The sequence below is a fragment of the Acanthopagrus latus genome, chromosome 21, assembly GCF_904848185.1.
Source record: "Acanthopagrus latus isolate v.2019 chromosome 21, fAcaLat1.1, whole genome shotgun sequence".
NCBI lineage: Eukaryota > Metazoa > Chordata > Actinopteri > Spariformes > Sparidae > Acanthopagrus > Acanthopagrus latus.
In genome coordinates, this window is record NC_051059.1 from 23,792,016 (window position 1) to 23,807,519 (window position 15,504).

Genomic DNA, 15,504 nt, shown 5'->3' on the forward strand with positions numbered 1-15,504 from the left:
TAGATGTTCTATATTTGTGTGAGATGGCTGATTCCCACAGAGATTCGTTTAAAAGTCTAATTTCTGGCTGATTTCATGCAGACATCTCCGCTCCTGTCATTACCTCCCGTCCCTCCGACCATGAAGGCTCCGTCTCAAGCTTCACCGAGTCACACGGAGTCATTATGAACGTCACCTCTTCATGAATGCTAATCGTTCTTCTTCTAGTGAAGTTGGCCGTCTGTCCGTCTGCTTCACCTTCGATGAAATATTCCCACGTTTGTTTCATGAAGCAGCTGGGAGAAAGAAAAAAGTCCTCCGAGAGAAGAAGACATGTATTCTTAATGGTGGACACTTCCAAGGCCGTGTGTCTGCTCCCGTCCACACAGGATCCCCCTCACAAGACCCCCTTCTCTGACTCTCGCTACCAGGTCTGCATGGTAATCGTCCTCTGCTTAATGATTCAAACACACTCGCACACACTCACATCCCCGACGGGCTTCTCTGCTGACTCCTGCTACCAGATCTGCATGACGATCACGCTCCCCCCCGCTGTGAGCTGCATGTCAACACTCGGCGAGTCCACGCTGCGGCTCACTCATCCAGAAGCCTCGTCAAATGAAAGAATCGAGACGCCAAGATCTGCCCACGCACCGCACAGCGTGGCTCCAACATCGCACCGCTGGTAGAAAGCACGGCGGGAGGCCGCGAGCAGAATCAGTCCGCCATGTTTCCACCCCCCCCCCCCCCCCCCATGTCTGGATGAAGCTCTCGTGTGGCATTCACATCACGGGCACGATGTAGCTAACATGGATGGAACATTTGATATCTACAATATTAATCAGGTCATAATATAATCTCAGAAATATCTATTTTTTATGTTACTGAAAAAAATGTCTTTTCTCAAAGAAAAAAAAACAGTGGTGTGAGGCTAGAGAGGTGGCAGGGTCCGCCTTTAATGTCTTTTTCTATTTTTGACCTTATTGGTCATGTAAAAAGACGAGGGTGTCTCTTTCTCGTCTGACTAAAATTCATTCACCAAAACTACATACTGCACCTTTAATATGCCTCCTTTGGTATGACTGGCAGCTAGTTTTGCGTCATTATAAAAAGCCAGATATGCGTCTGTGCGTACGCTTCCATTCGAGCAGACCTATAATATAAGAAGTGCTTTAAAGGAGAAACATCATCGTTTTTCTGTGATAAAATAAGCGATAAAATGTACCGAACACAGCACCGTCCTCTTCCTCAGATGACCGCAGAGTCTCTCAGGGGCTTGAATGAAAGGTGGTGTATCTTCTGTGCACAGTATTCTTGCTCCATTATGTCAAACCAGAGAGCCACTCGAGTCGACCGGAGAGGCCGCCGGGGCGCTCGGGTTCCTCTCTGCGACGTTCGCAGGGTTCAAGTGGAGTTCACTGATCCGTTCACAGTGAAGCAAATCTCTGGGGCGAATCAAATTCTATGAAAAAACAATAATATACTGAAACCCTATATAACTTTGCTGTGCTTAAAGGGATATTCCGGTGTGAATTTAATCCATGGTCTAACACACCGTGACACCCCCCCCGAGAGATCAAGTTTTCCGACAGCTAGCTTATGTAGTTTTAGCAACCTCAGAAAAGACCGCACGATAACAATACACTGCAGTATACGCCTCCAGCAAGAAAAAGCCATCAAAAAGCCACAAATAATGTTCAGAACAGCACCAAACTTCAGCAACAGTACAAATAGAGTCCCAGCACATAGTTCCAGGCATCAAACATCTGCTAGCTTTGCCAAATTTCTATTGTAAAGTGAACACAGCTCATCACTCTCCTGCAGCAGCGTGCTCGCTGTAGGGAAGCCCTGATGAGTCGATTACCGAGTGCAGTAGAGTTCCGCAGCTCAAGGATGAAAATGTATGATTATTACTCCATGGAAATACAATCAAAGTTCATATATGTCTTACCAACTAGCTTATAACAGTTATTATCGAGAGTTGACAGGGAAAAGAACGGAATTGAGCATTTCTAACTGCACTCTGTAATCGACTCGTCAGGGCTTCCCCATTACGAGGATGTAACATGTAAATGAGACTCCCCTCTTCCCATCCCTGATACACCACCAGCAGCAACACCTTGTTAAATAAAGTTTTTTTTTTATTCAAAAAACACACGCAGGCGGTCGGTCTGAGAGAGGAGAGAGGAGAGAGGAGAGCTCGCAGGAACTGGGAATAGTCGGCCTTTAAACTTCTCCGAGGCAGGATGAGCCAATCAGCTCCCTGGACAACCTGCACTCACTCAATTAACCAAACACACCCGCAACTAATCACACATACACACACACACTCTCAGGTAATGCAGAGCACAGAGGCAATTAAAGCAGATACAATAGAAATGTTTATACAAACCTCTGGGGGGTCGTCACAGTTACAAAATCTCATTCGTACAAGAAAATACAAGAGGAGAGAAAAAGAAGATCACAGCGACTTTGTTCCTCCATCTCAGCCGGCTCTGATCTGCCCGAGGATTTAAGTCTCGCTCTGCGCCTCTCAAGGTGAGACTCTGATTCTTCGTCACCATTAGGGGAATATTTTTCCCTCCTCTTCTGCCCGTTGCTGCCCTCCTGTTTGACATCTCTATTAGAAGTTGTCATCCGGGCTGATCGGCGAGAGAGAGTCAGAGCCACTTCGGCCTAAATATTTAATGGCATCATCTGAGTGCACAAACAGCGAGGACGCACCTGAATTAATCATCACACATGCAGCGTGTGACACAGATCGAAAAACTAAAAAAAAAAATCATTAACGAGGCTTTTCAAGACGTCGAGTTTGTGGTGTGGAGTTTATAAACACAACCAGTCCAACAGTGTCAGCGAATCTCTTCTTCACCTGCTGTTAAAACGCCACATTTATTCAGGTTTTGAGGTTTAAAAGACAAAACAAGCACGGAGACTGTTTTCCTCACAAATAAATAAAGTTGTCTCAGCATTGACGGCTGATCTGGCGTCTGCAGCAGACGACAGTTATATAACATTGTGCTTGTTGACAGGATTCACATGGAGGCAATAACTTCCTGCTGTCTGTGCTTTTTTTTTGTTGACAGTAAAGTTTCCGCTCTAATATTTTTTCTCTAACCATCTTTCCTCTGACTCACATTGATCCACTGAACTGTTCACCTCTGTCAGTTATTAATATACAAATATATATATATATATATTTAGGGTTAATGTAAGTCGCAGCAACAAGATGGGGATGATGACGTCGTTGTCCTGGGATCCAAAAGGACTGTTGGCGATCCTGATGGACGGACAAACAAAGGTGTGATGTCCACGTGACAAATCGTTAACTGACTTGTGTTCGCCCAAAGTGTTGAACACATAATAAAGTATGTAATATATGAAAAGGAGATTGTATGTATTGTGTTATTTTTTTAAGAAAAGTGTGTAAAATATGACCCAACATAAAGAAATACTAACTCTGGCAGACGTCAGCTGATGCAGCTGTCACGAATTCAATTGATCGGCAGTTTTAAAGCATCTTCTGTTTGACCCTCCATGCCTGATAAATGTCACTAGATAAGAACAAAGACAAAATAAAACATGCTAGCATAGAATGTACCGATCATTTAAACTGAGCTTGATGTGTAGAAACTGATGGATTTTGCCTTTAAACTAAAATCAATGAAATAGTGATTTGTTTAGAAATAACTCCCAGTGATAACCTTCAGCAGAACTAATCATTTTTACTATGACTATTACTATTTGGGTGGACCGATCCTTTAAATAAACATGCGCACTGCCTCTGGTTCTGTAACTTCTGTAACAGCCACAGAAACATCTGTACCTTCCTGCTCTGATGGTTTTCGTCCCACGTCGCGTCGTGATCGTTTAACGATGTGTTCGGCCTCACGTCTTTGTGAGGAATCTACCGCTGAGCCATCAACGCTAAGGACAGACCTTTTCATTCAGCCTTAATTTAACTCAGGTTGCATTATCGCTTGGGCCACAAATGGCATCCACCTCCCCACACACACACACACACACACACACACCCGCAGGTAGAAGGTGTGCACTTCCCCGCTGAGCGATCGATGATGTGTTGTGGTTGAAAGGGCAGTTGTTATTATTGCTCTCTGATATGATTGAGGTTGAAAAGGTCATTGCGTTTTCCAGGAATCGAACCTGGACCTCCTGCGTGGAGGGCGAGGCTGTAAACGCCGCTGCTGTATTTTCAACATAATAACAGGTAGCGTTAATGGGACCCCCGGGACACCTGGAGTCATTATGATCACTGTCCACGCCCCGGTTAGGACGTCGAGGTGCCCATAACGGAGCTGATTGGACGAGCCCTGTCTCTGACCTTCACCGGACCATTTGTGGGTCTTTGAGCTGTTGTCAGACATTCGACGAACGCTGGTTCTGACTGTCTAATGTTGCCGACCCGTTGATTTAAATTCAGTGCAGAGCTGTCTTCCAATACTGGTTGAATGAGGCCCATCAAGTTTTTATTGGATTTATGTGGAACTTTTGTTTTTCATGAATATTTTAACAACTAATCTGCATTTTCGATGAAAACATCTTTTTTTTGTCAGTATCTTCATCCAGGTCATTCGACTCGCTGACTCTGCTGAGAGAGATTCAATCTGAGCAGGTGATACATGAGCAGTTTTCACCATCAGCTCCACCTGATGCAGACAGACGATGAAGAGCAGCGACGCCGAGAGGACGCCACCCTCGTGTTGACCAGAGATTTGTTCAGGAGAAATACTTTCCAGCCGATGACGAGGTCGCTGAAGGTTTAATGTCTCAACGTTGCCCTTCCTGGATATCTCCGTCACAGCCGCTCATTAAAATTCACAATGTGTTGTGACGCACTAATAACTGCTGCTCATCTCCCCCCTGCAGCCTGCAGAGGAGCCTCTTTTTTCTCCATTTACTGCTGCTGTCACACTGCTTATTTCCATTCACTGGCCAGTTGGTTTCCCTATTTAAAGCAAATTAAAAGCAGCAGTTAGCCATTGACCATTTTATGATCTTTTATTCTGGCGGCTTATCTCACAGTCAGCGTTTTAGCTCTTAAAAAGGAGCCGTTTTGGCTCAATTCAGTAAACACAGCCTCGTTAAAAGATTACGGTGTTCACAAACTGTCTGTACTCCGACATGTTGACTTCTGTTTCTGTTACTCTCTGCAGTGAGCTATTAACAAGTGTTGCAGTAGGTTGAGTTTTAAGCATTTTTGGAGACTAATTTAATGTCATTATTAGACAGCTGACAGAAGAGATATGAGGAAGCGTAAGAACAGTGAGGGTGACCTGTGATGTCAGCGGCTCTAAACTCAGTTCGATGAATTTGAATGAATATATCTTTATTGCAATGGGCACATCAGGCCCCATTTTATTTCTCCGTACTTGAGTCGGACCACACCTATCTTCAAACCAGGCCTTAATTTTATCCTCAACTTCGTAACTATGACGCTTCATGACTGCATCATGCACGGTTGCAGTGATGTTGGGTTTACAAATTCTGACCTGAGACAAACAGACAGACAGGTCGCACAAAAAGTGACCAGGAATTATTAAAAAAAGATACAAAGATCTGCAACTTAAATCAAATGTGGGCCCAGAGCATTAAGTGGCCCAACTACAACACACCTAAAAGCTTTTGTGGTTTTGTTAAATACACTATAATAGCTGTTTTTATCGTATCACATTGTAGACATCTGCACCTGCGCCACATCTGCTTTAAAAATAGTTTTGTGCGCTGGCGGGAATCATGATAAATGCTGTGTATCTTCACAGACACCCTGTGTTTAACGGAGGTGAGCCCTGACAAGTGGATGTCATGTCTTCTGTAGGTGTTAAAAGGGGCGAGAAAGCTGCAATATCAGAGTTACGCTGTCCTAAAGTGCACACACTTCATCACACCTGAGGCTGATGTAACGTCACTTAGACCTGCGAAAAAGCTCTCAGCTTCTTTATAGCTGTTTTCACTACCAGGAAAAGAGCAGTCCGGTTATGCTGCATATACATTTTGTCGTGTGATACGAGGTCCCTCTTGCCTGGCTGGGACTTTTCTTTCTCTCACACCACAGATGATACAGCTCATTAACCGCACAGTATGTTGCTATATCGTGTGGGTAATGTGATGTAAACTGCACGGAGATATGAGGTAATGTGGAAACATTTGCTGAAAGTAAGTATTTGCAGAAGCAGAGTTTTACAGCAGAGATGTGATTTTGGCAGACGACCTTCAACGTTTGGATTTTTCTTGCCTTCAGATCAGCTGATGTGTCTATTGGTTGAATCTTAAACTGTTTAGATAAACACATGTCCAAAATCGATCATGTATTTCAGCTGACATGTTGAACAAGATTTTAGAGAAGTGAGAGAACAAGGATTTTTATTATATAAAGTAAGGATGCAAATTGGCTTATTGGCCTCATTTATTATCTACAATTTCATCAATATCGATTTTAAACATTTCTTAATACCAGGCTGATACTTATCATGCCTCACCAGTGTGAACATTAAAATATTATTTTACATTTTCTTATTGTCAATAAATCTGACTTAAATCTTTACATATGTGTTGAAAGATATAGTTAACCAGTACACCTGGGTAATGTAGTTTTGAGAAAACATTACTCAAACACAAGAAAGTTTGAAAGCATTTAACAGGAACTGCTTTATACACTTTTTTTATTATTATTTCTGGTGTGTATTTACAGCAGCAAGGTTGAGGTAAACAAATGTGTGTGTTCATGATAATAAAGGAATAAATCTCCCTGTGGTGTAATAATATGACAGGATATACATCAGGCTTTGTTTACCTACACAGACGATATTTGTTGCATGATTAATTCACTGATAGTCTGAAAATTTAATTGGGATTTGTTGATATTACCTGCATCACTATCGCTGTGGTTTACCTGCAGTACCACGTGTTGTCCTGTAGAGGGCAGCACGTCGCCTCTCAGCCCACCGGAAGACAGACACGTCACGTGACGTGTAACAGGAAGTAAATAAACCGCCTTCCCGCGCAGTCAAATCTGTTCAACAAGGCGTCCGTAGTCGCAGTTAATCAAACAATAATGGACGAGCTTTATCTGGATAACATCGACGAATATGTCAACGACCACAACAAGATAGTAAGTGCACAATTTATTCGTGATATGTCTTCTTTTCTCGACGTTGTCCTTGGCTGAGATATTGCTAACTTACTAACGCTAGCGCCGGTGGAATTAGCCGTTGAACTGCGTTCAAAAAACGAGCTGTTTTACTCTTCGATTCATAAATATATTGAACTGGAAGAAAATTAAGTATGGCTCACAGCTATGTACGAGTTGTTTGGAGCTTTTGGTTAATTCGGCCGATAATAACGTAGAAAATAGCTCCTCGATCAAGCAATGATAGCTTAATTTACTGTTTGAAACCGCTAACAGTTGTTTTTGAAATGGACGAATACTGTACGGTTTATAAAATGTTTATATTGTTGTGTTAAAGTTTGAACTTTTGTTGGATAAGCTACTTGACGTGTTACATACAGTATGTATTTTTAGCGAGTAGTAACTGTAGAAACCAAATGACTACCGTTGCTAAGAATGACATGTTAGCTAACTAAATGTTGACCGGAACTTAGTTTTAAGGGTAGCTCCGCTGATTTTACAAGTTAAAGATGGTGTACAGGTGTACTGCTGTGTATGTAACCAACAACAACAACATAAAGTAGTTGTATAAATCTGTTTGTGACTCCAGAGAAAGCTGCATGTAATCTGGTAAACTGCCTCCATTGATGTTACTATGTGGCTAAGGTGCACAAAAGGCTTTCAGCTACTATTTTTTTAAATTGGTGGAGTTGCCCTTTGACAAGATTTTTGGTAGTTAATGGCTGTTAAACACAAATTAGCTGCCTCATTCACATGGCAATCAGAACCTGAATGTAAACATACATATTTAATGTTTTCTTGTTTTAACAGGTGACCTATAAATGGCTGAGTCTCACACTGGGAGTCCATGTCAACATAGCGAAACAGTGAGTGTTACCCCTTCTCTTCATTCATTTACCCATCCGTCCATCCGTTTATTTATGTATTTATCAGGGACACGGCGCATTAACAATGTATTGTATAGTAATGTAAATGTGCCAGTGTACGCTAACGAGCAAATGAGATTGTGACCTTAAATGGAACAAAAGAGTCATTCCTCCTCAGATGGAGCTGCTCAGTTGTCATTAAGAGTTGGTATCAGCTATGTTTAAAAATGAAATCATCAACATGTTTGTCTGGTTTTCAGGATGCTCTTCCATTATTTGGATCACAAGAGGAAGGAAAGTTCAGCTCAGCTTCATGCCACCTATCTCGTGTCGGGGAAGTTTGTCGACAACGGTCAAACGGTGAGACACAACATATTATTAGCAAAACTTGCCAGATAGTTGGACACTTATCACCAAATTATTGCCTGTTTCCTATGTACAGTGAGTCTGATTTTATGTTGTGTTGCTGATGTTGTGTTTCCTTTCAGAGTCACAAGGTGTCAGTTGTCAAAGAGGACCAGTTGGAAGGTGTGTAAACATTCCCAGATCACCATTGTTTACACTGTAATTTTGCAGCATTGTTAGCTGGTTGGAGTTAGTCACCAGAATGCAAACTAATACTCACGTATTCTCATCAATTCGTTGTAAGAGTTGCCATCATTCAACGCTTAGCTCATGCGTTACTTTGTTCCTGTTTGATTATTTGTTGCAAAAAAGGGACAACAGCATCTAACCTCGAGTGTTTTCTTTTGCAGATGTCAAATCCAAGATGAGCCTGGTTGTCAGTGTCCACGTCTACAGCGTCCAGAAGGCTTTACTGAAAGACAGCGGTCCCCTCTACACTGTTGACTATGATGCTGTGAAAGACAATCTGAAGAACTGTAGCAAGTAAGTTGTTTTTGTGTACTAATCCAGGTCTTTACACAACTGCAGAAAAGCCTTTTAATGAGGTTCTTGCTGAGGTTTTACCTTGAAACATCCATCTTATCACCTACATGGTTGTGGAAGTGACTGGGTAAATAAAGATGTAATTAGTAAATCTGTCAGATTTCATGAATTGTTCCCTCTTCTCTGTTTACAGATACAGTGCGATCCGCTGTGCCAGCGCCGTCCCCGTGTCTTCTGTGGAGCTGCAGCAGCAGAGAGAAATCAATTACGCTCCTCCACCAGAGCTGGAACACAAGAAATCTGGCATGAATGGAGAAACTAACGGGACTTCAAAATCTTCTACCAAGCCGCAGAAAGGCATCATGGGAATGTTTGCAAACAAGACAGCTCCTAAAAGCACAAACAGTGACAAAGACAATAAACTGGAGCAGAAGGAGGAAGCGCCTGTGGTACGGCTTCATATTATTTGGTTTGATTTACAGAGAACTGACAAGTGATTGTTGTAGTTTTCACTGCCGGGTTTGTTGTTGTAGGATGATGCTCCCAAAAGTAAAGCTGCCGCAAAAGCCAACCCGATGATGAACTTCTTCGGCAGTCAAACAGCAAGTGAGTGATACCGAAGATTCGTTGCCTTTTCTTTCTTTTCGTTCATTTTCTGAATTAAAGGATACATGGAAAACAATGATAAGAGTAATAGAAATACAAGCTAGTTGCAGCCCTAAAGTCAAATGACTCAGCTGTGTCTGCCAAGGAGCTGCACCCAGTGTCCCCAGTCAGCTGATGAATGTCACCTGTAGTCAGCTGATAGATTCAGTCGACAGATTTTGCAACTGAAAACTTTCACACTTCTTTAGGGAAACCAGAAAAAACTGTGAAGGAGAAGGAGGAGGAAGCAGAGCCGCAACGTCAGACTTCACAGCCTCAAGAAAAGCAAGAAGCTGCTGCAGTGGAGCCGACAAAAGACACTAAGAAAGACTCCAGGAGGTGTGTGTTTTAAAATTTTACATGAAAATGCAGACAAGATTTTGGAAATCGTGTATATACACTATATTACCAAAAGTATTCGCTCACCCATTCAAATGATCAGAATCAGGTGTTCTAATCACTTGGCCTGGCCCCAGGTGTATAAATTCAAGCACTCAGGCATGCAGACTGTGAAACAAGACATTTGTGAAAGAATGGGCCGCTCTCAGGAGCTCAGTGAATTCCAGCGTGGAACTGTCATAGGATGCCACTTGTGCAACAAATCCAGTCGTGAAATTTCCTCGCTCCTAAATATTCCACAGTCAACTGTCAGCTCTATTATAACAAAATGGAAGCGTTTGGGAACAACAGCAACTCAGCCACGAAGTGGTAGGCCACGTAAAGTGACGGAGAGGGGTCAGCGGATGCTGAAGCGCATAGTGCAAAGAGGTCGCCGACTTTCTGCACAGTCAATTGCTAGAGAGCTACAAACTTCATGTGACCTTCAGATTAGCCCAAGTACAGTACGCAGAGAGCTTCATGGAATGGGTTTCCATGGCCGAGCCGCTGCAGCCAAGCCACACATCACCAAGTGCAATGCAAGGCGTCGGATGCAATGGTGTAAAGCACGCCGTCACTGGCCTCTAGAGCAGTGGAGACGCGTTCTCTGGAGTGATGAATCACGCTTTTCCATCTGGCAATCTGATGGACGAGTCTGGGTTTGGAGGTTGCCAGGAGAACGGTACATTTCAGATTGCATTGTGCCAACTGTGAAATTTGGTGGAGGAGGAATTATGGTATGGGGTTGTTTTTCAGGAGCTGGGCTTGGCCCCTTAGTTCCAGTGAAAGGAACATTGAATGCTTCAGGATACCAAAACATTTTGGACAATTCCATGCTCCCAACCTTGTGGGAACAGTTTGGAGCGGGCCCCTTCCTCTTCCAACATGACTGTGCACCAGTGCACAAAGCAAGGTCCATAAAGACGTGGATGACAGAGTCTGGCGTGGATGAACTTGACTGGCCTGCACAGAGTCCTGACCTGAACCCGATAGAACACCTTTGGGATGAATTAGAGCGGAGACTGAGAGCCAGGCCTTCTCGACCAACATCAGTGTGTGACCTCACCAATGCGCTTTTGGAAGAATGGTCAAAAATTCCTATAAACACTCTCCTCAACCTTGTGGACAGTCTTCCCAGAAGAGTTGAAGCTGTAATAGCTGCAAAAGGTGGACCGACATCATATTGAATTCTATGAGTTAGGAATGGGATGGCACTTCAGTTCATAGAATGAGTAAAGGCAGGTGAGCGAATACTTTTGGTAATATAGTGTATCTATATATCCGTCTAATTATAAGACATCTTGGAAATGTAAGAAGCTGCTAGAGCTTTTGGAATTAACATAAAGGGTCTTAAACATTTGCTATGCACGTGTTTTAAATGCAATTCTGTCTTGTTGAAGCAAAACCAAGCGATTAGTGGATTCTGACAGCGAGGAGGAGAAAATGGAGAAGAAAAGGAGACGGAGGATTAAGAAGCCTGTCCCGGACAGCAGTGATGAAGATGGTGAGGTGTTAACCTTCTTTGTTCTCTTTAAGAGTGCAACAATTGTTTTCCAACTTCTGTATGAGTTTCCTGCTACTGTTTAGAGAAAGATAACCCAGGTTTGTGTTTGTGTTGCTGAGTCAGGATATATAAGATCTTGTAAATCAAAAATTATGAATAGAGAAAGAGACTTTTAAGAGATTGTAGAAGCTAACATTTGTTTACCTCTTCAGTTATTCCAGATTCTCCACAGCAGATGGAAACAAGAGAACCATCACCGCCTCCTAAGAGGGAGGCTGAGTCTGTTTCACATTCACATGTAAGTGATGAAACCTGATGATTAGACACTAAAATGTATTTAAAGCTCATTGGAAAGAGAAAACCCACATTTTATTTGTGTGTCTTTGATGAAACATCCAATTCATTGGACATTCATGTCTGTGTTTTTATTCCACAGCAGACGAGTTCTGATATGAAGATAAGAAAAAGGAGACGAGTCCTGAAAGCTCGCACCTTTGTAGATGATGAAGGATGCATCGGTATGTGAAGCAGACAGATGATTGAAAATGTATCCTGTGACTTGGTTAAATAAGTTGAGGCATTCCAATTTTTCCCTGATTATGCTAAAAATCCATATTGAAAGGAGGAGGAGCACTAGTTAGCTATTAGCAGCCAGCGAGCAGCAGTGTGATTGGCTAAATGAATTAATAGCTTAAAGAGCAAATTAAACCAACAGCTGGATGCACAGCAGGACTGAGATTTTCACACATTTGCAAAGGCCAGATTCGCATCTTAAACAATCTTGTAATAAATAAAGTAATAAATAAATAAACAGTGATTAGTAACATTGATAAACTGGAACTTGTATACTGGCAGTTTTGCTTAATTAATTAACTATTTCAATAAATCACTCTGGTTTCTCTTTTTCTCCCCACAGTCACAGAGAAGGCCTACGAGAGTGAATCCTACTCTGAAACGGAAGACGATTTTCAGGCCACCAAACAAGCCCCAAAAGATCCGTTCCCATCAAAACCACCTGCGAGTAAGAAACAGGAGGAGAAGAAAAGCCAGAAGAAAATGTCGGCCAGTGCAAATAAAGGCGGTAAACAAGCTTCCATCATGGGCTTCTTCCAGAAAAAATGATGGAGAGCGGCGTCTGACACTTTCATTGGCACTGAGGAACAAACGAGCACCGCTGCAGACTTTCTGTAACGATCTTTCTGTCAGACTGACGGCTGAAACACATGACGTGGACTACTGAGGAATGCAAATGACTTCCAACAAGCACTTCAACACCATGGACGTGCACCATTCAGGATGACAAACATTTTTCTCTTCCCCTTTTGTGTGAACACATGTTCTGACCCACACATTAAACAAACATTAAAAACTGAAAATAAATGTGTTTTTCTTTCTTCTTCTTAGATTACACATGTAGCAGGCTGAGAGGATTTCAGTTGGCTGCACAGAATCTAGTTGGATGTTAAAAAATGGTGATGCTCTAGCAGATAATTCGCATCTTTTCTATTAATGTACAAACTTCTGGTGTTGGAGATGCACCTCGGTCCACTTTTTGTTTAGATTTCTCATAACGCCAGCAACTGTAAGGGATTATCTGTGTTTCTGTATTGGTGCTGCTGCAGTCACCATAGTTCCTTGCTTGGGAACAATCAAAGTTTGTCTAAAAACCTGATTTATTACATTTAGAATACCGATGAAAATGCAGATGAAAAGTCGTGTGAATTTTTGTACTCCACAAAACCATTTCTGCAGCTTCACACCACAACAGTGTTGCAGCACTATCCTAAACAGCTGAAGTAGATGGAGACTTAAATGTCTTAAATTGACTTGAAAAATATCATTTACACACTGATGAGCTCCTGCAACAGCTGCAGACTGGGTGTGTGCTAACGCTTTTAGCTTAGCAGCAAAGTTTTCTGATTAAAAGCGTCATTTCAATTCAATTTGGGATGTCGGGGCTTCCAGAGACTTGCATTACAGTGGACGAGCTGTATGGAGCCATTTAATAAATGTTTTTCTCATTGTTTTTTATGTTTTTAAACAGGTCCCCACCTACCTCTGCTGTTTGGGAGAATTAAATGACTGACTTGTTTTTTATAAATAGCGCAAAGCATCATTGAATTAAAATGGTAATTGCCTCATTTTTCAAGCACTGAGCATTACAGGAGATGTAGATTAATGTTGTTATTCTCCAAACACATCCACGCCCACAGTCTAACGTATTAACAATGAAAGTAAATCTACATGTTAGAAGACTTTAATAACAAAGACACAGCTGTCAGCTAATAGGATTATTGGAAGCTGAGCCCTGTACAGTGAGGGGTGGGGCGGAGGGGGTCTCAATTAAATGTGTAACTCAGTATTATAAATGAACACGTCCGCCTGCTTTGTCCTTATATATCAAAGTAGCAGACTGTGTAAAGAAATCTAGCTCGTATTACTGAATAACCCTTCAATTCCCTCAGACGACGAACAGTAAACAATGAGGTCTTTGGGGACTTGTTGCTCGTTGGCGACCAGACTTCCCTGTTAGCTCACACACAGAAAGCACCACGCCCTTTCACTCTGTCTGCGAGCACACAAGTGGGCCAGTAGAACTGGTATTGGGATTAGCTAAGCACTCTGACATGAAAAAGGATATCCTTCAGTGTTTCAGGGAGCGGCCAGCCTCTAGTGGTTTTGCCAAGGCTTTTTTTTTTTTTTTTCCTGCTCCATTATAGCATCTGTCGGGTGAGGTCAGACATGATGCATTTTTATTTAAGAGGAGGTCTCACAGCTGCAGCTCCCTCAGCATACAGTCGCACCGACAGCTGAGCCGCAGCAGTGTTCATAATATTTTCCTTGAAGCAGCTCACATAACACACGTCCTGCACACCGTGTGACATCATGCCCTGCCTCACTTTTCCCCAGTTTTCTTTTTCTTTTCTAAAAAGCTTTTTTAGATTCAGTGAAAGATTCAAATCTAAGATGCGGTTTTTATGGCTGGAAAATTCGAGTCATCTCCTGTTTCATTTCACACACATTCCCATGTAATCCAATGCAGCATGCTTTTTTTTTTATACTTTTATTAAATATTCTGGGATCTTAAGGGCGACAAACTCTTTTTCGAGCTCATAACTTTATTTTGGGTTGACTACTAGAGCAGGTTTTACAGACTTTAATGCTCAAAACCACATCATTTTTCTCACACTGTCCAGGGCTTCAGCACTGTAATCCTCGCTGTATTCAAGATCCTGTCTCTTTAAGGCCCCCCCTCCTGAATACCCAGTCGTCTCTGATTGGTCAGCTAACACATGCCTGAGCCTGGAGCACCAACAATAACAGAGCAGCTGTGCTTGATGAATTCTTGACTACCAAAGTAGCCATTAGGCAGTAAATTATGAAAACGTGTGACACAGTGACATAGTGTTGTGTCATTAAGTCACAGAATTAAAGGCGGGACCACTGACGAGGCATTCAGGAGCAGTGTCTTCTGTGGGAGAGAGGAGCTTCTGGTGGTGAGGACTTTGACCTTTTTTTAACTTTTAAGACCTTTTACGAGCACAAGAACATATAAACATCGAAGGAGAGGAAAAAAGTAAAAAAGAACAATAGGTTTCCTTTGAATAGATATAAGATTCAGGTGTTTTAACCATAAACTATATATAACAGTGCTCGTCCACACATTTTGCCCATGTATTGATCGATCAGATGGGTATATTGGGATAAATTATACAAGTCGAAATGCATGATTTCAAGCACATTTTATCCTTAACTGAACAACTCCCTTCTTTTATTCCATTTGACTCTCAGAGCTGGCAGTAAATACACTGAAATGCTGACTTGACTTTTTACTCTTCTGGCCTGTGAGCTCATAAAATCAGATTCACTGTTAAAGTTTAACTCGTGTATCTGGTGGTCAGATGACTTCAAATCTTGATGACTCTACTGTTCAACAGTTGTCATAAAGGAGTTAAATCTTTAAATCGTTAAACTAGCAATTTCATTTCTCCATTGAAAATAACAAAAGTGGTGTTCATCACTTAAACACTGTAGAGCTGCTCTTGTATATTAGCAGCTTGCAGAGATGATGAACTACCCTTTTCTACCTTTTCTGT

The 15,504-nt window shown here is 42.1% G+C and overlaps 1 protein-coding gene and 1 long non-coding RNA gene across 3 annotated transcripts; both read left to right on the forward strand.

The window, feature by feature from the left end:
• Positions 1 to 2,379: 2,379 nt before the first annotated feature.
• Positions 2,380 to 4,983, forward strand: LOC119011650. Its single transcript, XR_005072242.1, has 2 exons — positions 2,380 to 2,517; positions 4,554 to 4,983. It is a non-coding gene; the product is annotated as an uncharacterized LOC119011650 (long non-coding RNA).
• A 1,969-nt stretch (positions 4,984 to 6,952) lies between these two features.
• Positions 6,953 to 12,787, forward strand: pold3 (polymerase (DNA-directed), delta 3, accessory subunit). Of its 2 annotated transcripts, none has more exons than XM_037084026.1 (12): positions 6,953 to 7,108; positions 7,937 to 7,992; positions 8,253 to 8,352; positions 8,481 to 8,520; positions 8,748 to 8,880; positions 9,074 to 9,329; positions 9,414 to 9,486; positions 9,735 to 9,864; positions 11,304 to 11,407; positions 11,620 to 11,705; positions 11,847 to 11,925; positions 12,324 to 12,787. In XM_037084026.1, exons 1-12 carry the CDS (start codon positions 7,052 to 7,054, stop codon positions 12,527 to 12,529), a joined length of 1,320 nt encoding a protein of 439 aa, XP_036939921.1. In that variant the 5' UTR covers positions 6,953 to 7,051; the 3' UTR covers positions 12,530 to 12,787. The 2 variants fall into 2 exon arrangements, with proteins under 2 accessions (XP_036939921.1, XP_036939920.1); XM_037084025.1 differs by having other exon boundaries at positions 6,954 to 7,108; positions 11,844 to 11,925.
• Positions 12,788 to 15,504: the final 2,717 nt, after the last annotated feature.